The 27,560-nt window shown below is 40.0% G+C and overlaps 1 protein-coding gene across 2 annotated transcripts; it reads right to left on the bottom strand.

Moving 5' to 3' along the window:
• Positions 1-247: 247 nt before the first annotated feature.
• Positions 248-23,993, bottom strand: LOC127351569 (RNA polymerase II elongation factor ELL). 2 transcript variants are annotated; one of them, XM_051379231.1, is made up of 12 exons: positions 23,811-23,993; positions 23,154-23,201; positions 11,907-12,034; positions 10,568-10,731; positions 8,383-8,627; positions 6,543-6,667; positions 6,170-6,284; positions 5,397-5,862; positions 4,743-4,794; positions 3,986-4,157; positions 3,832-3,876; positions 248-3,069 (listed from the first exon to the last, which is right to left on the bottom strand). In XM_051379231.1, exons 1-12 carry the CDS (start codon positions 23,946-23,948, stop codon positions 2,959-2,961), a joined length of 1,809 nt encoding a protein of 602 aa, XP_051235191.1. In that variant the 5' UTR covers positions 23,949-23,993; the 3' UTR covers positions 248-2,958. The 2 variants fall into 2 exon arrangements, with proteins under 2 accessions (XP_051235191.1, XP_051235192.1); XM_051379232.1 differs by lacking the exons at positions 23,154-23,201; positions 23,811-23,993 and adding an exon at positions 14,435-14,585.
• Between the last annotated feature and the right edge of the window lie 3,567 nt (positions 23,994-27,560).

Here is a 27,560-nt window from a genome sequence, read left to right as displayed (position 1 = left end):
CCAGACACTTCTATTCCCCTGACAAAAATAATCCTTTTGGCATTTACTAGCAGTTGACCTATCAAGTGGTTTAGGTGAGGACGTATAGACAAATCAATACACAGACAAACTTCATAGTCCTGTATATTTGTTGACGACTGCACAACTGAACACTGCTGTGATTAAAGAAAACCTGAATGATGCAAAACATTGGCATAGAAAATTCAAGAAGCAAGGTTTGTAAAATGAGGAAATCAAAAGACAAAAATCACTTTGATGTTTTTATTCTTTTGAACTTTGCACAACAGAAAAAGAGAAAGTATACATTTGTAAAACGTAGTCCATAGTGCATACTCTCTTCTCTGACTCCTCTGTGACTAAGATGAGGCTTTCCCTTCAGCAGGTATGTGGTACATAAAAACACCTACTGTGCAGTACACACTGGTGCCTTGTAAATATTCAGCACCAGTCCAAAAAACAGAACACCGTATGAACCTTTTGTTGTAGCTTGTGATTAAGAGAAGATAAATAAAATTAATTTAGTGACTTTGTAAGAAATATTCTGTCTTCAAGACCAGTGATTCTTTCATCATACTCAATAACCCCCATATAATTATGATCTCCATCAAACTCAGTAACCAACAGATAATTATGGTCTTTCATAAACCACTCGACAATATACCATTTTCCCCCTGAAACCTTCTCATAATTGCCGCCCACTACCTGAAAGTGATTGAGTATAGTTATTAACAATGGATTTCTTTTGTGCTTAAAATATCACAGGAATCACAGAAGACAATCTTCCAATCAAGATGATATTTAGATGGGACGTCAATAGGAATATCAGCCACATATATCTATGAGCATATCTCAGAGATGATGATGATAAACAGAGTACCACAAGGATTACAAATGCAACTGAGTAAGCTATGCCACCATAGCCAATGAAACTGTGCACTAAACAAATTTTAAATTACATTATGAAACATTTCCTCCAGAAAGTAATATTCTGACGTGTGACAAAGCCACTGTTGGCATCCATTTTAACATTGAAATGGCTAAGAAAGGTATAAATGTAACAGCTAACAATAATATAAGGCAGATAACAGATGTGTGTGGATAATGACTCCTTGTTGATATTGGCAGTTTGAAGATTTGTCCTATAAAAAGTGTAATCTTAAGGCTTCTACGTCATTGACTTTGTGATAACATTCAGTACAAAAACTGCAACCACGGTGAATGATTACAAATCGGAGTGGAAATTTTATCCGTCTGTCGTCCCCCTTTCTTCAGACTGGGTTTAGTGCAAAGAATGGGCACTGATTATTAACTGGAAACTGAAGGATAGAAAAGCCTCCAGGATATTGTTTTAAAATTCACAAGTACCAAAACTGCTTATGTAAAATCTTAACCAATATGGCTCCATGTTTCCCTGGAGACCAAATATCTAGGGCTGACTCTGAAATCATTCAGTGTCCACTACAAAGTCCCCAATTTAGTTCTGTAGTGCTGTCTGAATTCTTAAATAATCCAACAGTGCAATACAATGTGAACAAACCGGTAACGTACCACCATGCTTTGTGTGTGATACAGTTTCTTCTTTATAGTGAGAAAGTGAACAATTTCAGACACAGCTCAAGTGCACGGCAGGGGCATCATATGTCGAAGGGGCCGAGGCCTTTTGTTGCCATTTCGACATGAATATTTAGAGGACTTTGAAGCAGCTTTAACTCAGCCACTCTCCACAACTCTGTCGGGTCAGACAGAGACAAAACATACAACACGGACCTTTGATTTATTCACAACCTCTCCCACCTCGCTCCCCCAGCTGCTTGGATATAAACACTTTCTCTAAGATCTAATGAGACCTGACGCTTCAAGCTGAGGAGGTCAACAACACAGAGCGGAGGAAGAGGGCTTAAAATAAATACATCAGTAGTTCTAAGAAGGAAGAAGACAACATCTGAGAGGGAAAGACACTTTCTTTTTCTCCACTGGGTTGAAATACTTTAAACTAGACATGGCGCCTGATTAACCTGCCTGATTGATTCAGTAATGGCTTTGGGGAGAAAAATCCTCTTTCCTCACCAAATTATTGCAACAGCCATCATGGCCAAGCATTTTGGTCCCTTTACCAGTCTTTCAAAAGAATGGGGTGGGGTAAATAAATACTTTAAACGCAAGTGCATTTGGGAGACATAGCTGAATGTACTGTATTGCAGCTGGTTCTACAGTATGTGAGTATGTGCAGCTATTTTAATATTTTCCAGTTTTAACTCATTGGATTCAGCGGTTGACAGCAGGTATGTAAAGGATTTGAATTTAGTGTACAATAAGCCAGCACCACTGTATTGCAAGATATCTGTATTTTATAACATCACTTTGTATATTACTGAGTCCTAAATTATTACTTTGTGCCAAGGGGTGAGATTATTTCCATTGTGCCAATACTAAATCTATTTCTTTCTAGATTCATTTAAAAATCAAGTTTCAATATCTTGATGCTAATGCAAAAAGGAAAGGGGAAAACTTGCCTGAAGCAATGTTTGACTTAACAAGTGTCAGAAACAAAGTCAATAAGTTAAAGTCATATTTGCTACCTTTTACATATTTCGTAGAAAATGGCTTACACTGAAATTGGTTTTAACTAGTTTTTGTCTGTGATGGCAAGATCTCATTAGTACCAAGACTTTTTTCCCCTCTTTCCTGGACTTTTCACATCAACAAATATCTGTTAAAAAATGACAACTTTAAAACAAATAGACTTACAAATACCAGACTGGAATCTGCTATTGATCTATATCATTAGTGCTCCCAGCATCATCTGTGATCCCAGCAGAAGCTTGCCATGTTGATGTCTGAAGTTTCATCCAAAACATTTTATATCACTCTCAATAAAAACGCTTCGTTGGACACCTATGTTGTTTATGCAAAGAAGGGAGTTCCATATAAAAAAACTGATAAAGCGGAGAGTGGATGCTATGAAGAGGCCTGTGAGACGTCATAGTCTATGATGAGCTGTTTGATGTAGGAGAGCTTCTCATGGAGATACTCGCACCGTTTCTTCTCTTCCCGGTATCCTGGGAACTTCTGTGGAGGGAGGAGAAAGCATTTTAATAAAAGGTTTTCACACTACTCACAAAAATATATTCCCTTATTCTCAACCCTTAGCAAAGTGATGGATAATACCTGAAGATGGGAAACATGTGAAGGTAGAAATAAATGGACCAAAGTGTAGGACAATTGTAACATTTGATGACAAGGTCTACATCTCTACATTAAAATCTTTTTTAAATAAGCACGCTCATGACTTTTTAGTAGATATCTCCACAACTTTCTGCTGCTTAGCACTTGGTTTTAATTTGTCATTGTCAATTAATGGGGACTTGATGAAAGTAACTTTCCCTTCTAGACTTGTTTTAACATTTTACAGTTGTAATCCATATTGCTTTCAAAGAGAATGTTACAAATCAGTCATTAAAAGTCATTAAAATGAAGTGAAGTCAAATAATAATACAAACAATGATAGTAAGAATGTTCCCTCTACTTAGAAATATTGTGTAAATCCTTAAATAGAAATCATTAATTACATTCGATTCATTGTGGTAATGTACTAGGTAATTACTCTACTGGAGCCAACAATAATTCCGTACCTGTGTAAATTATAGGTCAATATAAAAATACTGGTAGGAAAAAAAAACAATATCACTTAAGGTTTCTGCTTAAATTAAATGCAAGTCTCTTTACATGTTAGATGTGATACTGCATAAAAAAATATCAATGCATGATTTCTTTAAGGAGATGAAACAGTAAACAACAAAATAACTTAGACTATTTAAATGATTGACTTACCTTCCGATACTTGTTGTACTTTTCTAGTATTTGGTCTTCCATTATCTACATGGTACAAAATACAGATCATTAAATTATAGGCTAAATATTAATTTACCTGCATAAAATAACACCGTAGCAAATTAAGATCAGATCTAGTTGTATATATATGTACCTTATATTCTTGCGTGCCAGGGGACAAGCTTTTGATCTTGGATCCTAGCTGAACAAACATGTGAGTTATGGTCGCGATCCGGGAGTGGAGGTCTTTGTATTCATCATACTCTGCACAAAAATCCTCCTGGTACCTCTGACGTTGCTCCAAACTCATGATGGTGCCGTATGTGCTGCAAGGAGACACAAAGACAAACACTTATAGAGTTAGAGGGTGATGATATACAGGCTAACACAGACACTAATCATCATGGCCATGGACAGATTAAAACATAGATAGGAATGTTATCCTGCAGATAGATTTTAGTCACATGTTTTCATTCACTATTACCTTTTAATATTTTGAAAAAACATTTCAAAGCCATTTCCTCAAACCCTGCTTTTCTTTTCTATTTGTGTAGTACCTCTTTTTTGACACAAGGTGGAAGCATATAACCACACTGTAATGCTGCTACCATACAGGGGTACACCAAATCATCCACATTCATCACCAATGGAGACAATTCCTCAATGGTATTACAGTAGAACAGTTATGTATTTAAACAATAGCAATAAATGAAAAAAATAAAGTTGCCTGCTATCTCGTAAGAAGGCCAAGTTAGCTGTAATAAGGATTGTCACACGTGCATATTTAAGCCCACTCAACACATATTTAAACAGCCAGTATTATTTCTTAAATGTGTTAAAAGGAAACTACGCCAAGTGATACCACATGGAACCATCACCACAAAATCATTTACAAATATGTTCATACTCACAGCACATAATCCGGCTTCTCCTCAGAGGCCACAGCGTTTGTGATGTCAGGATCTGGAATAAAGGCACCAGATAAAGAAAAAGAGTTGAGTCAATGCACTTTGTCATTGTCTGAACGTTAAGCAATGTGTTTTTGTTTTGCGCGTGTGCCTGCCCGCCTCTGTGCAGACTTGCTAAGAGCTTGTGGGTATCAGGAGACATGTTAGCTTAGAGACCTAAAGTACTGCCCGGGCTGTTGTTGAGTCAATCAGCCACATAGCACACTGAGGACTCAAGAGAGTGAGCTTAAGGGAGCAAACACAGATATGCTTATGAGATAATACTGTATAAATGCACCAGTGGGCAAATGGTCCCTCAGAGAGACCTCACACACTATAAGCATTGGTCATCAGCTCATAGTATGTGTGGTTAACCTGTTATTGCAGTTGTAGAGGAGAAACAACAGCTCAACAGCGTTTTGGAGATGGAGCCACTGCCATATAATGAGCAATAAAGTGACATCTCCAAACTTTCTCCAAGTCAAAAGGAAGAAAATGTTTATCCGCCAAGACTCACCATCTTCATCACTGTGCTGGTTACAGGATGTGATCAAAAAGTATAAGACAAATGGATGCTAACATCAGTCAAAAGAAAAATCTACATAAAAAGAGCCTTACTGTCAAGTTTGTCCGGGTTCTGCTTGATATCAGGACTCGTCTCTAACCATTCGCTGCCCTTGTTGTCTTTTAACCTCTCTCGTTCCTTGTCTTTGTGCTTTTTAGATTTCTTCTTCCTGTGCTGGCTGTTGGCGAGCTGCTGGTGAGCGCAGTTAGAGTCGACCTGCGGTGGCTGGTGGCTGCTTATTTTGGGTTCTTGCTCTCCCACAGGTGTGTCAGAGGTGCTGTGCATTAGAGGAACTCCATTGTGGACCCCTGGTAAGCCATTTTGGTTACTAGTATGGTTACTTGTCCGTTGAAACTCAGTCTTTGTGTGGAAACTGGGGTTGAGGGTAGGAGTTGCAATGTTGTGTCCTTTATTGTTTAAGAGTCCGTTTACTGTCGGCTGCTGTTGCAACCTCTGGTCTGCAAGTCTTTGTCTCTTAACAGCTAGCCTTTCCGGTGAGTCAAAAGGCACAGGGCGTTTCTGGGAAAGGAAGAAGAAAAAGAGAGAAATTAAGATTTATCACTGAAATCATGCATTCATATTTCCTTACAGAACCACCGAAACAATCTACAACAGATACAAAATACCATTCACAACCTTTACTAATATTGACTTCACTCATACAATGTAAAAAAATCAGCAGTCATCAAAAACCAACAAGCCAACGTATAATATATACAAATTTATTTACATATACATACAGTATATAGAAACATACTGTATGTTACACACAGACTAATAAAGTTGTAGAGCTAAAAACAGATTTTTACACAATATGGCCATTTACCACTGCAGGATTTTTTGCTGTGCTGTGATGTAGCGTTGTATCCTCTGAGGTCTTCAGTATCGACACATTTGCTTGAAGATTCCTCGATTGGTGGCTGATATGCGGCTGCAACTTCCTGTTAAACAGAAAGATAGAACAGGGACATTTGCAGATGAGACAAAAAACATTATCAGTACCAATTTCAAAACTACATCTAACAGATGTCACTGCAGAGTTCTGTGGATTTACAAGAGAACTAATAAAGTTGAGCATGAATGAAGCAGATTGTTAGTGTGGCAGGTACAGGCACGTTCTGTTTCCAAGTGTTGATTAGCACCTGAGATGTGTGTGACCAACAGAAGAAGATGTGGAGGACATATTAAAATAAACCCACCTGGCCAACAGCCTGCTGATCAGCTGCCTCTCCTCCTCGCTGTAGCCTGGCCAGTCCCTCTGCACGTGCTTGTAGAAGTCATCCCTCAGCAGGTAGCTGCTGTCTTTGGGATTCACTTTTGCCACCTAAAATACAACATACCACATGATGTTACTATAAACTCCCATTTAAGTCTTTAATGTCTTACTTAACTCACACCTGAGCACACAGGTTAAACTTATTTGAAAGAAAGTGGACTACTCTGAAACAATCAAACAATTGTTACAAAACTATTGATTATTGATTATTATTGATAACAAGCAACGTAATGTCTATAATGGGATTATTTTGATCATAGTGACTTCGTTATTGCTAGACACGTCGTGTTAAACCATTTCTCAACACATACCTATCTGATGTGTTTGAATTTAACTTATGACTTATTGAGAAATATTCACATGTATACAATACATCATTTATCTACATTTGTCAATAACTGATATGTTTTTGTTATTTTATTTTGTTGAAAATAGATACTACCACTTCTCCATGTGGATTTGTCGTTTTAGGTATCAAGATAGAGAAAACACATTTTGTAGCACAATAATATACTGTAAATTGCCAAATGTACATTTTTAAAGGGCCAGATTTTTAAACAAAAATATCTAAATACTATCAAACCATTCATAAAAATAAGTTCAAAATTCCATTTTGCAATCTAATATAGTACGCTTTTATTTTGCTTTGCATCACATTTGGGTTGGTTCCAAACTTGTGCTGTCAGGACAAACTGACCACTGTAATTATAGACATTTTAGTTGAATCAAATAGTTACACTGTCACTAACTGGAGTCCTGGACGTGCTGAAAGTGGCACATCCACATTCCTGTTAAACTTTTTTTTCTGTGATTCTGTTCCCAACTGAGAGTCTCAGGCTTTACGCTCCTCTCTAATCTCCTCAGACTGACTTTCTTGTAGGACATCTATCTTTCTGGGGGCCTACTGACAGAGCGGCCCGCCCCACTGCAAGCACAATCTCTGCAGAGACAATTACAGCATCGACCTAATTACACACACGCACGGACACAAAAACCGCATGCATGCACACACATCAACAAGTAGAAACACACACACACACACACACACACACACACACACACACACACACACACACACACACACACACACACACACACACACGATGAGAGTACAAACATCATTTAGGAATTACTCAAAAATGTACACAGGAAAGTCATATAAAGTAAACCTTTCTAAATTAGATAACAAGCTCAATTAAAGTACAACTGGCCCCTGGTTTCTTTCAGTACATGATTATATGTTTGATAACTGGAATGTAGATCTCTACTTTTCAGCTCTTTGGTCATATATACTTTTAAATAGTCATATTCAACCCTGCCAAAATGCCAAAATGTAGCTTTTTTGTGGTTTGTTGTTTTGAATGGAAAGGGTGGTGTGAAACTTTGGTACTTGTTGCTACTAGTATACTAGGAATAAATGCTGTTCATTATCATCTTTGAGAAATTGAAAGCAATGACTTGTTGTGTTGTGTTAGTGTATACTATTGATGTTTATTATACATCAATGCTCAGTTGTGTTTTCACCCTAATACACCAGACAGAAAAATGTTTACGTGTGTGCACATAAATAAGTATGCTCTTATGTGTAGGCGGTGTGCTCAGGCACACACACAAGCAACAGCATTCATTGTTTAGGATTCCTAAGGTCAGATATGTGTATATGCATACGTGGAAGTGTTTATATATGTGCATGTTTACACAGACACACAGACACAGACACACACATACACATACACATACACACACACACCACTTCTGCGTACCTCCTCCAGTATGTTCCCCAGGTCAGCCTTGTCCTTGGGGCTGGCCCTTTCTCTTTCCAGCCACAGCAGCAGCTCCGGTTTCCTGTATGGTTTGAGAGCTAGCAGGTGGATGATGCGCTCCCTCAAGGGCTTCTGGGTTGCCGTGGCCATACCACTGTTCCTCCGATTGTTGGTAGACTGCTTATGGAAGCTGCTGTCTGACGCAGACAGAGAAACTGGCCTCTTGTGGAACTTCACGCATTTACCTAAACGTACAAAAAAGCAGATAGAAAGAACAAGATTTATGAATAAAAGTTACTCAGTCAAACAGTTTATTGTTGTATTTGTATTACATTGCTCCCAAACTGGTAGAAAAACACATTATTCCCTTTAAATAGGTCTCAGTAAGTCACAAAAAAATCTAATCTTAGAAATTTACTGACATTAAAACTCTGTGCAAGGAAAATGTACAACAGGAACTGAGTGAAATGTCTTGTGCGAGCATAAAAAAAGGAAACTTCATGAGACAAGAGTTAAAGTCAGACTCTCTCACCACTCACTTTACCTATTCAACATATGTACATACTCTCTAGGGTGCATCTTGACAATTGGTTGAGTAATGGGGAAACATTCATTAAAATATCTTGTACTAACCTTTACCTCTAGATCGCATGTACATGCTGGCCTGCAGCTATTTGTCTTCACATGTAAACACCCCATAGATCATTGCTTACATCTCTGTTGCAGACAGATGGGGCATGTTGGAGCAGAGAAAGCTATCTCTCTGTGCTAAGCCCATTACAGGTTAATCTGCTCTTTGAAGGTCAGAGTGGGGTAGAGGTAGAGGGAAATAAGGCTTTCCTTTCAACCACAAAAGCATGTCCTGCCAAGTGATAATAACTATATGCATTATCATTACTCTTCTAGCAGCCATTAATCATGATAACAATACACAGAATTACGTAACAGTTAGGGTATAGGAAGTATGGAGTGTCAGAATCATGCTTGATAGGGTTTTGGCATGCCTGATAATATGCACTGTTCATGAGCACCCCCTGAGGCTGGAAGGGGAATATAGAGTGCAGATATTAAATGTTTCCCTACAGGCATATGTTATATGTTGCTAAGTCATCTCCACCTGAAGACCTGATGTTGCACAATCCACACAGTCTAAATTTGGTCTAAACCACCCGGAGTTTCAGCTTCCCTGGGGCTCCAGCACTGATACAGGGGTCCAGAATCATGCCAAGAAACAATATTGCATAACCACGGCAAAGGTTGGTGAAGAGAAAAAGGAGAAAAGAAAAAAATAAGTAGCTTGCCAGTTCATGTCTCTTCTCATATGATTAATATGCTGTAAGCTATCCTTGATGATTAATATCAGAGAGTGTGCACACACACAAACACAGACACACAACTCTGGCCAACGTTGCAAGATTTGTTGGAAAAAAAAAACAGTCAAAATTCAAATGCAGCAACAACCTATCACCTGTGAATGTATGCTATTCAGTTTTGTTGCAAAACCATTTATCAGAGGCTTGTGATACATTTGCAACAACAGTGAGCCATTTCTGCAAGTTTGTGAGAGAAAAGTAATTTGCTGAAAAAAAATAGTTATACCCTATCAAGCTAATATTTTATCTTTGTAAGACAGTTATACAGTTACATCTTCAGTTTTCAGTACTATAAAGAGAAAAACTGGTTTTAAATATTTGAATTGGCTTTCTACCTCTGAAATGATGGTTCAAAGACAGATGCTGCTGACTTAGACCAATACAAAACTTCTACTTGGCCAACAAATACAGATGTAAGAGGAAATACTAATTAAGACAGAACAACAAACTCAAAAACAAAAGCTAAAAAAATGGTACAAAATAATAAATATGAGAAACAAGAGCGAGCTTCTAGTCTTATTTGTATAACCCAAAATAAGGCAGGCACATCTGGTTTCATTACACATCAAAATAGGAAAATATCTGGCTTTCTGCTTAAAGCAATGAATACAGCAATATTTTCTCATGTGAGGCAAATATTCCCATTACTTTTATAGGTGCTATTATATTTCTATTTTTGTTTTTATATGCCATTCAATTTGCTGATCCATCAGAAGCCTAAAGCTGTTTGGCCTCATCCCTTGAAAATCTGCACATGTATCATCCTCTGATCCTCTGGTTTTGCTCCACAAAGACCTCATGTCTATTCTTACTTGGATGTGTGGCTCCAGGTTTGATCTCAATGGCAGAGCGGCTCCAGCTGTCCTTCTCCACCTGAGACATCCTCTCACGGGTCATCTGGTACGAGTCGTCGGTGGCACACACTGTGATCTTGTCCTGGATGATGCCTTGACCTTCCAGCTGCTCACGGCCGTCACTGCAAGACAAAAACACAGAGCCATTGGACCGCAGGGCTTTCTGCTGGCTGTACAGTCAACACTGTAAAGATATCCTATAAGCTAACTTAGAGCAACATACCAACATTGACTCCATGCAGCATAAAGTGGCTTTGTGGTGGGAGCTGGCTAAGACAGGTCTATGGTTACTGTATGTTATGTCACAGGCTAGATATAGCTCTGCAGGCTGCTAATGTGAGAAAGCCAGATATCCTGGTTCAAAGCAGGATAGAGCCTGTGGAAAACCACCAGGATTAGCTTGGCTCCGGCCAGCACGCTTGCAAAACAGGGATCATCTTGGACAAAAGTAAAAAGTTTTAATACATGAACCTGGGATGCATTAATGCTCTAAATAAATCAAGGATTTACTGTGATGCCAAACTCTTTTTTTTTTTTTTCCTGAAAAATAGGTTCCCTTGATCCCATTCTCATTTTCACAACACAATTACACATGTGGCCAGTGACCATTTCGCCTCTTTATCCTCTAAATATCAAAATAAATGTGGGGGCAGAGAGAGCAGGATCTTGCCCTCACGCTGTTACGCTGTTTCTCTTGGCTCCAGCAGCTGACTGGAACCAGAATGAGTTTGAGTTCTGACCACAGTTAGCCATCTGGCAGCAGGAGGCAGCAACAGAGCACAACCCTCAGTTTCCAAGCATATCCACTCCATAAACAAGGCATCACAGGTCTCAGTAATGAGAGGGTCAGCCCAGAAATACACAGGAAATTTCAATTGCCCCATCCTGCATGCAGCAAGCAGTGAGCTAACCGTCTCTTATGATGTCCTCAGAGACGTGGGCTCACACAGAGAGCTGGTGGACTGATGACCTATAGAGATGCCAGAAAGGTATCGTCCGGGGTCACATATGCCACAACCAGCATATAAAAAAAACTTGCACCTAAAATAGCCGTGACTGACTGAATTAAGCTTCAATTCAATTCATTTTTTGCTGTAAATTTTTGCCAAAATCCTTTTCTGATTTATGTGGAAAAAAATGATTTCTGGGTAGTTTTCCCTGGAACTTGACACAGGATCTTGAATCAGGAAAAAGGTAGAGTTTGGTGTAAAATTTATAAAAGAAATAAATCAAATAGTACTTGAACTGCTCTTCAATGCATGAACATAAAAATAGTTTCAACTGACTGACCCCATACCTTGAAACATATTGATGGATGCAGTCAAAGCTGGCTTGAGGTTGGTCTTTGCTGTCGCTGGATAAGTAGAAGGAGAAGACACGAAGAGCAGAAGGTGACTCTGGTGTGGGAGCTGGGATCTTGATGTACTGTGCAGAAAAACAGAAGAAAGTCAGATTTTTACTAAAAACATTTACGCCAACAAACATGCAGAGTTGCATTGCTGCATAAACAACCAAGCAACACACAAAAGTTAACATGCCAAGTTTTCCTGTCTTTGTCTGTATAAACATGCTATGTGTAAATTACCTAAGAGAAGGGTTATATTGTTCCATGGGCCTGGTTATCAGCCAGCTGTTTTCAATTGTCAAAATACCTCTTGAGTTCATACATCTTTTGTTATCTTTCAAACTGTCATCTTATTGTAGGGAAAAGCAATTATCTACTCAGCAGAATGTCAGAGACACGCTCTGATGCCAAAAGCATTGTAGCCAGGAACACAGTCCAACGTCAAGGTTTTTGCAATCAACATAAATCAATAAACAACTTAACAGCCCACTGCAAAGACTCTGACAAAAGTAGTTAAAAGGTCCATAAAGAGTAGTTCATCCTAAAATAATACTAAAAGCCTGCTAGAAGCTGCTAGAGGCTGCATGGAACAAACAGCAACTTTACATTTTGACATATGAAAGCCATACCAGGAATGGGGCTAACAATATACACATACATGTAAAAAAGAAAAGATCAGACGACCATTGAAAGTTAACCAATTTATCCTCAGTTTCCAAAAATCATGAATGTGCTCTCAAAATTTTACAGAAATTTAGAGATTTCTTGGATGAAAAGTTTGGGGATGGCTAAAGAGGGAAGATGGGGGGGGGGAGATCACCAAAAACAGTAACATCCTTCCACTGAGGTACTTGAATAGCCACAGCAAAACTCAACGTTGACACCTTGCTGTGGACCAACGTGTTGAACTGCCAGACATACCGACTGACCGACCACCATTCTTGACTACTGGCTGCTAGTTGTGCCACTTGGGAATACCAATCAGAGTCGACGGCACCACCAGAGATAATGGAAATTCCCCCTCTTAATCCGCTATTCACATGAGCTGTCTTAATCCCTGGACATTCAGACTAGACTCTGCATGTGAATGTTGAATACAAATCGTTTAACCATCATGACATGAAAAAGAAATCCTTTTGTTTATTAGTCAAAGATTAGTATTGTCTGATTAACGCTCCACAGAGAAAAGTGTATTGAATCCAGATGACACGCATGTGAGTCTTTCGTGAGAGTACAGGATGCAAGTACACGCATGACCTGATCATTGTCACAAGGGAAAATCTGGAAGATAATGAGAACTTTTGAACAAGTAGTACAACTGTTGGACTACAAAGCACATGGTTTATGATGGATGAGTTGTGGAGAAAATAGTCCCATGAAATAAAATTTTAACATCCTATATGCAGTTAAAAAGGACTAGGAAACACTAACAGCAATCCACGATTTGTACATCTTGTTTTCAGGATATCTCAACGCATAGTCACATGTGTAAATACCGTGAGTAACACACACACACACACACACACACACACACACACACACACACAATCACACACACACATACACACAACTAAACGGATATAGAGTGAGACTCTGTGCCGCTCTGTAACTTTAAATAAATCTCCTTGGGTAAACAGTGTTTTTAAGAGTCTGCTCCACTGAGGCGTCCATGAGATCTCCTGGCAGACATAGTGGAGCACACCAGAGCCAAGCAACCTCCAGGGCAGACAAATGCACACACGAACACACACAGAGACATATAATAACAGATCAGGAAAAATGAGGATCAGAAAGTCAGAATCTGCACTGATTTGACCACTGAAAAAGATGTAATTGCACGTTTCTTCACTGGTATCTTCATTTAGCTTTATGGGAAATTTGTACTGGAGAAGCACTACATTAGTTGTAGGTGGTACAAAAGTGAGAAAGTATGGATACACAGAAAGTAAATACAGTATGTTAAATCTGAAAAGTCCCTGTGCAGTCAAGATCCACACCGTCATCACAAGTATTCTTCACTGCCTCCTAACTGTGGCAGGGAGGTCAGCAGTTTCACAGCAATCCCATTCTTCATGCTGCAGACATCTTTTTGGGGCTGGGAAGCAGCTTTAAGTGATAAGGTATCACAGGGAATTTCCTCTACTTTCTCCTCGTGTCCCTCGGCTCCCGTGTGGCTCTGTCTCCTTGATTTTCAAACCATGTCCAGTTTCTGCTCAGATTTTCCCACCTGTATGTGTGCATGCGACACTGGCATCCACAGAAGCTACAGAGACTGGGCAATATGATCTCAATTTACTGTATAGACAAACACAACTTTAATAGCCACAAAACTGTGTGTATTTGCCAATAATCCACGTCCAGTTTTGTTTATATAATGCCCACAGACTAATCTGTGTACAAATCCATAAATGTTTAATTTCACATTGTACAAATAGTCAGGTAAACATGTTGTTACTTCAAAAAAATTTTAAATTCCATACCTGCTTCCAAAGGTAAGATACACTGAACATGACACTATGAGAATTAATGTTTTAAAGGGTTGTGAACTCAACCTGACTAACAAATTCGGCAGTGTGGCCCGCTGCTTCTGTGCTGTCATTTAAGGTCACTTCAGATGTGTTGACGCAAGTGTGCAACAAAGCAACACAGACGTTGGCTCTATTCTCTTATCAGCCCGCTGCACATGTCCATACTCGCAGGCTTTCACCACAGGAATTTATCCAAACTATATACAGCTGAGCTCCAATAGCACTGAAAGATACAGACCAGCTTGCATGTAGCTTGTTTGACATAACTTGTGTTTTAATGTGTCTAGTTTGGGATTACATAATGTTTTCCTGTGGGTAACCCTTCAATGATACCCGCTTAAAGCCTGTAAGATGATACTCATGTCTATGATTAGCCAATAAATCCAATAGAAAATGTATTCTAAACAATTTTGATCATCAATGAATCCTTTAAAGTTGCTCAAATGACATATATGTAATGTGAAAGGTGTGACTGCTGTTTAAAAAGAGTATCATGGTTCATTTTTCATCTCACATACTTGTATCGTGATTTAACTGTCTCGCGATATATTGTTACATTTCTAATTCGCACTCACACGTTGTCTGTGGGAAGCAACTAATTCGCTACACAAAATTCGCTGTGTTTAAAGCGCTGCCCTCAAGCGGCAAAAGAAACTGTTATAGGTCCAAGTTATTTATAAAGCAAAAATGCTTCACTCGGACCAGCTTCTCAAATGAAACAATTTAATGCCTGTTTCTAGTTTTAAATTAGGCAATACATTCATTTTAAATGGAATATCTCAAAAAGGAATATGAAGAGGTCAAACTGACATCTATAATTATAATAATCATTAGTTGCAACTCTAATCCCCAAAACGAGATCACGGCGTCTCATAATAAGGAACCAGGATAATGGCTGAAGTCCATTTGTCTCTTCCACTCTTGTCACTGTCCACCTGGCAAATGCTGCTCACACGGATTACTGCAAACAGCCAAGACAGATTGGGAAGAGCCGTGCTGCTTGTTTTGAATTCCACTTCCAGTGAAACTTTTACATGAAGTGCGATTAGCATTTCCTGGAAAAGCATTAAGTCAGCACAGAGATTAAGTATGGACGCGTGCCATTACACAGGAACATAGTATGGGAGCCAATCGGTAAAATGTAAGAATTCAACAAAAACTCGAAAACGAAAACTCTACTGTTCTCATTCAAACTAACTGAAAGCCCCTTTTTAAATTTTTTTAGCAACATCAGTTTTTGTCAGTGCCAGAAAACCTGTAAGTTCACACACCTCTATTTGAGGATGCCTGGAAGAGCTGCAGATGTAAAGCACCTCTAGGTGAAAATGAAATACTTATTTGATACAAAGCGTGTGCCACTCATTCAGTGAGGAGATCATCAGAGGATGTTTCCTCCAATCTTCCTGCACAGTAAAAACAATTAATAATTTATGGCCTGTGTTCACTGGATTGGGCTGTGTGCCGTCACAGGATTCCAGCTGCTGCAAATGCCCAGTCATGCAGCGCACCCAGGAGCCCTCGCTGGCATTTATCCTGTGATGGCTGCTCGTATGACCTCCACAGGCAGACTTCTAGACCCCCACTGTGCAAACTACAACAAGCACTCTCGTTCCCAGCCCACATTAAAGCCCAGCACATTCTCCTGAGAGGCGCACATGTCAATTCGAACCCAGAGAGGCGCTCTTACAAAGGACTTGGCACTTAAGGAATTCAACTGACCATGAATAATGAAATATTTATTGTTTTCCTTTCAAGTAAAAACTTTAGGGAATCTGGGAAGGGAAGCAAAAAAAAAAAAAAAAAAACTGAAGCAACAAAACAATCATAAATAAAGTTACCAAGATGGTTAATTGTAAATACGATTGTTATCAAAAGGTCCATGCTTAAGAGATTAATGTAATAAAAATGTCCCTACACTTGGGAGTGACTTATGACCTTAGTAATGCTCAGTGACCTCCAGAGGCCAAAAGGCAAAGAGGTGAACCTAGAAGAGCCTGAATCTGACCAGGGTTTCAACATGTAATTCATTCTTTTGACCCAAACCATGGCCCCTGATGCCTACTAATTTATTCAGCCCAGGACAAGCAAGTTTTATCACCGAACCTACCTGTCACTCTCCACATTCCCCTTTCTAATTTTAATTAATGCAGCCAGGACACTCTCTTCCTGGTTGTCCTGTGTTTTCAATCATTCAATCATCTGTCTTTGTCAACACAAAATATCAAGCCTTTTTTTCCCCCTGTGCTATAATTTCACTCTGTCCGTCTGCCTCTGCCTTTTTTCCTTTGTCTCCATCAATCTCTCTCAAAGGCGTTACTCTTGGCATATGCCCGTGTGTCCATCTGTTTTCTCCGTCTGCAAGCTTCACAACACTTTTTGCTTCAATACAGTTATTTCCATTGGTTCGACAGACTCCTTTCAAGTTTTAGAATTTCCATCAAAATCGTCCTATTCTGTATGGAGATTTAGGTGGTGCACATACTCATTCAAGCAAATTACACAGATGAAAACATGGAGTGTATGTTTTTATTAAAATTTTGATGTAACCAGAACGTAAAACAATCATTAAGGTGTGATTTGTGCCAAAAGCTAACAGGTGCAACCAAGCTTACGGGGTAAAGATGTAAATCAATCAAACACCATCCTGTGAAGAGGCCGAATCAACCCGATTAAGTGAGAACACCTGTGAGTGTGCTTTAAACAGTATCCACAGTACACAGAGGCAAATACAAACCAAACACACACACTGCCATCATGAATGGGCTGCAATCTTCTTCTACTATTTCTCTCTATACTGACTGTGAACAGGACACTCCCTTTAAATCAGCACACATCCATTCCCTCAGGCCTCCAACATTTTTGTCATGATCTTGCTATATTAATCATGTTGGAAAATAGGAACAAATGTGAAGCGTTTCAACTTTTCACCCGACCTACTTATGTAAGCGAACATATCAGCAGTTTAAAGTTTAGTGACTCGTTACTTGCAGTTCTTGGGTTCTTGAGCTGAATGGCACCTCCATGCAAAAACCAGAAATACTAGTATGTATGTGTTTATACTGCAGCGCCTGCACGCCTGCATGTGGGTGTGTGTCTTTGGTGTTGTAAATGCATTTGTATTTTGTTCCCTTTAACTTATGGTCAACTCTTTCTTTGCCAATTAACTATACTGTTTGAAATCTACCTAATAAATATAGCATCATATCATCATCAAATCATGCTCGATAGGTCGAAGTCAAACCCACAGCTGCTGCTGCAAAGGCTCAGCCTTGGTACATGGGGCGCCAGCTCTAGTGGTGAGGTACTGTGGCACCACAAGACTTGAATTTCTGAAAGATTTCTGTGATATTCATGGGATTGCACATATACACAACACATTATTGTAACCTGTTTTAAGAAGAAACTGTTTAAAAAGACTGCGACTGACATGTTAATCGTTGGACAAATTAGGATAGTGCTCCATTTTCCCCAACTTCCCCAATAACCCAGGTTCACATAAACTGTTTTATTGCTGGTCTACAGGAAACATTAGCACAACGCATAAAAAAAAGGAAGAGAGAAACTCAGTTAGTCCTTGTTGTTTATCAAGTTGGTAAATGTACTTTTATTTACAGATATTCCAGTAGCAACTACTTGGCTGTGTTTTTGAGAATTGATACAAAACATAATATCCAGATACTCAAGTGAAGTGATATTTTATTACACCCCTACTTTGCATGTGCCTCACTTTAACCAAGTATAAACGTTAAATGGGTTTTGGGTATGAAAACCTTGTTAATCTGTTAGCGTGACAGACAGTAATTGTATTGCCTTAATATGGTTAAAATTGAATTAGCCTATGTACACACACTACGTGAGAGCAGAGAAGAGTGCAAATCTTAAGTAAAAGTAAGTCAGTACAAATCGTATAAAACCAAAAATCTCATTACATATTGCACATTCTTCTGATCAACTTTTGGTTCATTGTCTCCCTTCAGATCTCTCTTTTTCAGGAGTCTGCTATTTTGTTATCACTGTTTTTATGGACACACAAGCCTGTTGAGGTGACTTTTGACCTTACAAAATAACTGGATGACTTTCAGTGGCCTATAATCACACTGTTACTCTACTAACCTGAATCAAATTGGAAATTCCCCCCTGAGAAATACTTGCCAAGCAACACCAGAAAACCATACTGCCATTTCGAAAAGATTTCAGCAGCTGAAGTTTGGACACAATAAAAGTCCTGACAGTCGGTATGTGTGGCACCACTATCTTAATGAGCCACAGTTCACTCTCAACTGTCATAAATGTCTCCACGCGTTGAAGACGCAGGACGGGAGCGGCTCATTTTCCTGGCTTTATCAAACTATAAAGTCGATTGAACAAAAACTGTGAGAGACTGCTGTCGGTGCACAGGGCTTATGTTTCCTGCTAGCTTTTGGTTGAATGTGGGGTCTGGGTGTAGATCTCATGCAGGCTATTGTTTCCACATCCTCTGCAGCCTGAGTAATGGCCTTCTGAAAACAGGCTGTCTTTTGTTCTGGCCTCCTCGGCTCCAGAGTGGGATGCCATGGCACTGCTTCCCTTTCTGGTTGATAGGAGGAGAGGGAGGAGGTGCAGCAGGAGGAGGAGGAGGAGGAGGAGGAGGAGGAGGAGGAGGTGAAACCTGTCGCCGCCACCGCTGTCTGTTATCAGCAGGAGGCAAGGCACTCTGGGCCTGGTGCTAATGCAAACTCTGTGTATGTCCGTGTGTGTGTGGGGGGGGGGGGGTTCTGTATTAATCCAGCATGAGCAAGCTCCAGCTCCTCTCACTTCTGCCACTCATAAGGCTGAGGAGGGAGGAAGGCCCAAGTCTAGCTATCAGCCAAACATCTCCGCTACTGGCTTAGACACGCACACACACACACACACACACTCTCTCAGACGGCCAGCCAGCCACCACCCTCATCCTCACCACACTTCAGTAAACACTACTTCTCTCATCATCTCATCGCAAACAAAAGAGCCAAATCGTTCCCAGGGCCACAAGTTGACACATGCCATTTAAGACGAGCCCCCACCACAATGGAGGACAGCGATACAAAACACAATGTGCGTCTGTGTCTCTGGCTGAGTGGAGGAACAAGGGACCCGGGCGCAGAGGGACGTACAAAGAGAGAAACTAGAGATTTTCTTGTGTGTTTCTGCGCATGTTTACGATCCCACAGTCAATCAGTCAGTGCTCCAAGCTATGTGGTGTCTTCTCTCTAGCTGAGCTCCACATGCTGGCACTGGGTGATTAATGTGGCTGCCTTGAGTGGGAGACAGTGCATGTAATCAAGCACCAGCCTGTAATCACCTTCCACTCCTTTTCATTTGCAATTTCACAGAGGGACAGAGATGCTGCCGGAGCTGTGAGTGTAGTACATGAGGAGCGGAGGCTGGGTATGAAGGAGGAAGAGGGAGGATAGGAAGGGTGCTGTGCCACAAGCATCCCCCGAGGTTTCCCCCACCAATGCCAAGAACGATACGTCTCTGGCAGGTGCCTGAGGGCCAGACTGTCAACTTCAACAAATTGTGGGTCACTGTGCCTGACAAAAGCCCCTCCTTCAGTCTCCCCGACCCCCAAGCTAGGTTGGATCTTCCACAGAATGCTATCTTTCTAGACATGCAGGGCCATACCATGACACAAGTGCGGGGGGGGTGAAACAAGTGCCCTTTTATGCCTCATTAGCTTATGGTGTGGATTTTCTCATGAGGGAATTAGACGGGACACGTTTCTCAGTGAGCCAAGATGTGCTCCATATCTCCGAGCTGCTTAATCTTAGACAGAGAACAAATTTTTCCAGAGCTGCTGCTACGGGATCTCAGAGAGCCGCTTGTCTCCGTCTCGCACACACACGCTGGCTAAATAAATATGTAATCCGGTCGGTGCACAAGATTTTCATTCCTGGCTTTTTAGAAAAAGTAGCAAGTTATAACCACCAGTGTTTAAAACATCATAATCCCTCAACAATCTCCCCTTTGTGGGAACGCACTGATTAACGCGATCTGAGAGAAAACAACACTATTTATAACAAGTAACAACATCCATATATAGTATACTGAAGAGATTACTGCAGTGAAAGCTCTTTTGTAAAGTGAAAGTATGCTCACGTTCTTAATTGCCCTACAGCTTTTCCATGTGTTTTTAATTTGACATTTCAAGATGATTCACGCACAAATTAAGAGTGCAATTTTAAAGTGCTTTATAGCGCAGTCATTTAGATAACTAGACAGTTTTTATACCTGCATATTTGATAATTCAGTTTATAATGCGATGGAAGTCAGCATTAAAAGGTCTAGACTTTTCTCATGGTTAAATAGCTAAATGTTCATGATGGAAGATGTTGTTTTGCTCCACTCCATTAGATCCACAGCAGGGAGGTCTCTATCATGTTGGGTACAAACAAACCCTCGGGGAAGGCCGCGACACATCTGGACCGACTGTACTCGATTCATTTTGGGTGATCCAAAGAGGGTGACAACACACAGCTTGCATTCCCCCACTCATTGTTATTCAAATCATAGGGGGGCTCTGGGGATCTTAGCATAGGCAGCCTAAACACACACACAGACACAAAAAAAACTGCAACCAATAGCAAAGGCAAACCAAACAAACAAACACACACCACACACAGAGGGTCCTTAGGGGATCCACTCTGGTTCTGCCAGACTAAAGACTGCTGCACAATGGGCAGAGGGGGCAGGACAGAAAAAAAGGGGGGTGGGACATGAATAAATCATGTCTTTAGGCCACACCGGACACAGCATAAACACACACACAAAAAAAAAAACAACCATCCACACCCCCATCATAGCAAACAAATTTAACACATTTAACCACATGCATACATGCACAGTATGCAGTATACCACTCATACACACCACTTCAGCATGAGTGTGTTTTCTCTTTCATTACACACACAGAGAAAAAGTGGGACTCCAACCTGGGAATGGGAACAGGAAAATTAGCAGGCCAAAGTTCATGTCAACTGCCTAGCTATTACTGCAGCAAAAGTGTGCCAGCACTACACACACACACACACACACACACACACACACACATATTCATGAACGTCTGAGTCAGGCAGACAGAGAAAGCTAATGCAAACTGAAGTCATGATGCCTCATGCTGTAATCAAGAGCATTATGCCTTCTGTAATTACCTCTAAACATTCATTTGGCTAATAACTTTAGCTGTCTGTGCCACATACAGGGAGGGGTGTTAAATTCCCTGCAATCCCTCAGTCATCACAATAACAGCAGTGGTCCAAGGATGGGCTGTGATGTAAAAACTCAGATACAAGCTGTTTAATCAGTTTCATTCTTTTCATTTAACAGTTGGTGTATCCCTCTTTGATGGGGTAAAACACTTACATGTTACAGGTACAATAGTTTCTCAGATAAAATGGGACTAACTACTTTTCAGCACAAACTCAGTCCCACAGCTTAATGTGTGAGCTGTGAAGCTTTTTTCTTCTAATTTAATGCCACACGTTCCTGCCTTGTTGGAGTTGCAGTCGTGAGATCAAAACAGTCAGAAAACAGAAAAAAAAAAAAAAAATCAGCAGCTGACCGACTATTCCCTAACCTCCAACACTTGACCCAGAGCAGAGAACTGCTTCTCAGGCAGACCACCCTGTGGTATCGCAACAGTGTGTGCAGGAGATGAATGTGTAACTTTACAGGAATGGACAGGAAGTAAAAATAAATATGACTTCCCTCAAATAAATATACAATAATGAAGATTTAGGAAAAATGGAAAAGGCCGTTAAACACTCTTTTAGTTACTAATTTTTAAAATGTACCTCAAATTCAGACTTAGTAGAAGCAACACACACTCCAACACCACACACACTTACAGGTCTGTTAACCACACAAGCCTCCTTACAAAACTCACCACCACTCAGCTCATCTTATCATGGCAGGAAGGGGGTTGCAACTCTTTCCAACCAGCCCATGCAATTAGACTGAAAAGTAAAGAATTCCCCAAGGACACAGCTGCTCCTGACTTCAAGTCAAAACACACATAGTTCAGGCTGCATACTGCAGATTATGATTCAGTTACAAGAGCACAAGAGTATTACTGTATGTATTAGTGTCTAAGTGTATTACATACAGTGAATACACACCCACACGGTGCACAAAGCTAATCTGTCACTGAAGGCTCCTCATTTGACTTATGATAACTCCTCTCCCCTGCTGTCAGTGTGTGCACGCTCTTCTCCCTGCCTCCCTCCCTCCTGTCCTTTTCTCAGCACTGCTCACTGACCTAACAAAGCATCTCCACAGTCACCAGCCTGACCCAGTAACCTGTATGCCTCCTATCTGCTGGAGACGGCCGGCTATAAGCTTCCATCTGAGCTGCAGTACGGTGGGACGTGTGAGTCAACAGCAATGTGTAATGAACAAAAGCTTCTCTGTAGTTGTAGAGAAAGTTACTCGGCAAACGTTCTTGTTTTAAAAAATGTTTTTAAATGTTTTATGTTATCCTCTTTTTTTGTCATCCCACAATGCAATTCAGTTCATTTAAACAACTTAGCTAGAGCGATGTGGTTTGCTAACAGATAAAGGATTTGAAAAGTGATAGGCATCTGCTCCTTTATCTGTTTGTTTTTCTTTATTGTTAGATTGGATTTATAACAAGATTACACTTAATGTAACTTACCCCTTGGTTTCCTTTGAAACAAATCGATGGTTCACTTGGTAAAGATCCCTGAGGTGAGAGAAAGAAAGGAATAAAAACAGACATTTATTGTGGCATAGTTGCACATATTTCGAGAGATCTGCAATCTACTGCAAACACAATTACGCTGTGTTTAAATGTTAAAGTTAAAGTTACACACTCAGTAACGCCTGCGTGCTGTTAATGGTCTCCACTGGAGCTAATTATGAGACAAACTACTTGTCAATTAGATAACTAGGCAGACTGCCACTGTGGTTCACTTTGAAGCTCAAGGAAGGTTTCTCAGCAAACAGCTGACGGGCTCGTCTTTCCCGACAATCACAGGGTTCAGCCCTGGTATGCTATGCCGCCATGTAGCCAACTGATTCAGGGGTAGCGCAGTCAGAAGTAATTGTAAACTAGTTTGAGCGACTCCCATTTATTTATCTATACTAAACAACCACCGACGTTACTTAAAAAACCGAATAAGCTAAATAAATAAAAACAGCAGAATAGTAGAATTTAACCAAACACAACTGTGAAACAATTTAAAAAGACCAACAAAAAAAAAAGGCTTCAGCGACACTTTGACAGTGAATTCATCTCTAAACACACGCGCGCGCACACAGAAACACACACACACACATAAGGAAAAGTTACCTTGAGGTTTTGGTAAGCCTCCAGCGCCCTGATAGCCGTGTCCGTGAGCTTGACATGGAACAGCGTCCCGTTGGAGCTGTTTTTGTTATTTTTTCCACAGGAGAGCCCATACTGGTGCTCCTGCCTGAGCGAAGCCATCGCTGGCTTTTCTCTCTGCCCAGCAATTAAAGCTGCTTTCCTCTCTCAGCTCAGCACTCTCCCTGAAACGTCACGGCGTGGGAGGGGCCACGGCGACAACAGCACCGTGAACTGAAGGCTGTGCGAGTACAGCGGGGACTGTAGTTCAGTGTATTTGTACTCTTGTCAGTAAAAGAGCATGTATAATATCTAGAGCAGTCTGTCATACGTTTTTCTTTAGTGTTTTAAGATTATGTTTTATTTTTTTTTGCCAAAAGACAAATAACCTGTAGGATTACTGTATTGGGTTTATATCTGCATTCTTTCACATTAAAGCTGCACCAATATTTTTTTTATATATAAACAAAGGGTCAAATGACTATGTGTAATGTGAAAGGGGGCACTCATAAGCACAAACTTACAGATGATTATCACCCGACTCTGCAGTTCTGCTCAGCTCTGCAGAGTTTTAGCATCATTCAGCTCATTGTTTTGGTTTTTACGGCCCACAACTGTTTTGGTTTGTCTCACCAATCTCACCAACCTCATTTCCAGCAGCAGTGGGATGCTGTCCTCAACAACAAAGCTACCCCAACATCCACCAGCAGACAGACAACGTTAGTGACTAGTTGGTGAACAAAGTGAAGCATTTAGCTACAAAAAAGGCAGGTAGTTTTCTTAGAGGAGAGCAAATCAAAGCTAAAAGGAGAGAGAACGTTGGACTTTACCAGGTCATAAGTTTTGCCCGATCGGTGTATATAGGCAACTAATATAATAATATGTATGTTATAATAAAAACAATAACATAACTATGAATCTTTTAATATAATATATATACTACTATAAACTCAAACAATGAACAGTTACTGAAAAAAGTAATAATTAATTGTCAAAGGTACAAAACCACACTCCTCTTCTTTCTTCCAGTGCAAAAGTCCAGCAAAGCATTTTTTTTTGGCCTTATTGATAGAGACAGCTGTAGATAGACAGGAAAGGTGGGTGGAGAGAGAGGAGATGACACGCAGCAAAGGGCTGCAGGTCGAATTCGCACCCAGGCCACTGCAGCAACTCCGTATATGGGTTACCAACTCTACTGACTGAGCTAACCAGGCACCCAGCAAAGCATTTTTTAATAGATAGCAGTGTATGTTAAATGTGCCAACCATAAAAATGTGACAGCTTGTGTGTTTAATACACCAACACATAATTGGACAATGTTCTATTAATTAAACAAGACAAGGCAAGGTGCAAATGTGGCCAGTTAGATAGATTGTTTATATCTCAAACCCATAGCACAAGAGTAATACGTGGCAATGTCTGCCAGAATGATGGGATTGCTTTTTCACATAAGCCAAATTAAATGATAAAAATTTAGGTTGGGCTGGTACCTGTGGATTATTAATTACAAAACCAGTTTTAATACAAATGGACAGTCCCCAATGAGTTAATTTATTTACGATGAAGTAGTAACAAGATATTCTGCACTTTTGGTACAGACAGTAGGCTGTGCCAAGACATCCATCCAATTCATAAAAACAAAATGTAGCTTTTTTCCAGACACCACAGAGTGTACTAAAATGAAGTATTAAACAATTTTATAAAGAATGAACAAAAAAGACAGTGTTAACATCTCAGTAAGCAGGGACGTCTGTCAGTCATAATTTTAGTGTATGTTGTCTGTATGTATGTATGTACTCAGTAAGGGTGTCCAGTTCATCTCATGCATGTGCTTTACATTTACTCTGATAGGCCACACTGCATGTAAGCTTCATTAAATGCTATTGTTCAGGGAAAAGACAGTCACTGTTAAAACCCAGCAATAACAATGTTAATATAGTTTGAATTATTTATAATGGGTCTGTAATTGTCACCAAATCACAAGGTCAAAGTTTAGATTCATTACTTCATTAAATGTACTCTGAATGTAGATTGTTGTACAAACTGTTGATGATAAATGTCCTAGTATCCTTGTATAACAAGCAAGCAATCAATGCAATGAATGAATTGTCCATTTAATGACAAATTATTTTACTGTAGGCTTATGCAAGCAGCCATATTCAATAGTTAGCAAAATAATTAAATCAGATTTAAATAATGTAAATATTTAAACAAACAATAGATATTTGCAGAAATATAATTTCTGCAGATATCTATTGTTTTTAGTTTTTTGTCAAATACTAAATTGTTTGGTGAACGTCATAAAGAGCTAAAAAAAAAAAACATAAGAAAGAAAAAACAAGCAACAGTCACAATGTGGGTCAGTTTGCAAATAATCCTTGACAGGAAAGATGCTTATCCCAAGGAGTTAATGGGCTTATTCATTGACATTTTTGACAGTCTGTCCAACTTTCCTTTTTCTTGTCCGTCAAGGTCCAACATTTACACAACAGAAACAGATAAAACAGACACTGAACCCACTGGTGGGTAGAGCTGTTACCTGTTAAGAAATGTAACACGTTGAATGTATGCGTCTCACAGCCCGGCAAACATGACTAAGCTGAATGACGGCAAATCCAAGCAACTTAAGTGTTTGCATAACTGTGAGAAAGCGCACAAGAGATGGTGGAGGTTGGGTCTGACAAGTAAGCCTATTTAGTTAAATTACTAAGCTACTCCCTGAATGAAAGTACATAACAGGTGGGGGAGGGGTAACTGGAGGAAAATCCTGTATCCTTCTGATAACCATGTAAATCTACAATCAAATAAACCTTATATTCCACCAAAGTATATCTAAAATTCAGCTCCAGAGATGACAACATGCAGTGTAATAGTACTTAAAACAGCAGTCCTTCCCCCCACCCACTGATGCATGTAGGTTTGAAGTCGCCCCCCCAACAGCCAAGCAGTGGGAGATTAACCCACTTCAGCCCCTCCCTTTTCTTTACCTGGCTCGTCTGTCTCATCCACTCATTGTCTATGGATTGCCATCTGCTGCATGGGAAACCGCTAATGCACACCGACCCCCTGGGAGTGACGTTTCACACCTGAGGTCAGTGACTCCCAGAGCACCTGCAACTGGTAACAAGCAGTTTGTTCACATTGTGCTGTTGTCCCTAATGTTTCCCTTCATTTAATGCAGAGCAGAGTGTGTTAAAAGACTAATCGGTGCACAATGTCAGGTTGAATAATACAGATTAAATCACAGCCTCATGGGGAAAAGTTAATGGTCAATGAAAAACATACATATGGATCGAACGGATGTAAGATTAAATGTGGAGAGCTAACAAGACATTTTGTCAGCATTAGGCTACGCATGTGAATAATGAAATACCTTTAAGCAGAAAACATGTATTAAAGGTTGTCTTCCATTGAGTCCATGATGTTGATAAGCCATGATTATGGTATCCAGTAACACTGGTTATAGTTAGAGGTGTACACATTTTTTTGTGCATTTCGCACCCACTGTGCTTGGAAAGGCAGGGTGAAGCGACGGAGTTGCGATCTGCAACTGCACCACTAGATGCCACTAAATCCTACACACTGGACCTTTAAATTATAATTTGTTTTATGACATTCAGTGCCATGTTACAGTTAGTGTAAATGTAGAGCCACTTATTCATTACAATATGTTAAGGCTCAATATGGCCTTCGTACACTTTGCTAATTTGGAGTGTAGATGGGAAGGGAAAATAT

This window comes from Dicentrarchus labrax, unplaced genomic scaffold (assembly GCF_905237075.1).
Source record: "Dicentrarchus labrax unplaced genomic scaffold, dlabrax2021, whole genome shotgun sequence".
Taxonomy (NCBI): Eukaryota; Metazoa; Chordata; class Actinopteri; family Moronidae; genus Dicentrarchus; species Dicentrarchus labrax.
Note: the sequence above shows the minus strand (reverse complement) of the source record. Positions and strands in the feature narration are given on the sequence as shown.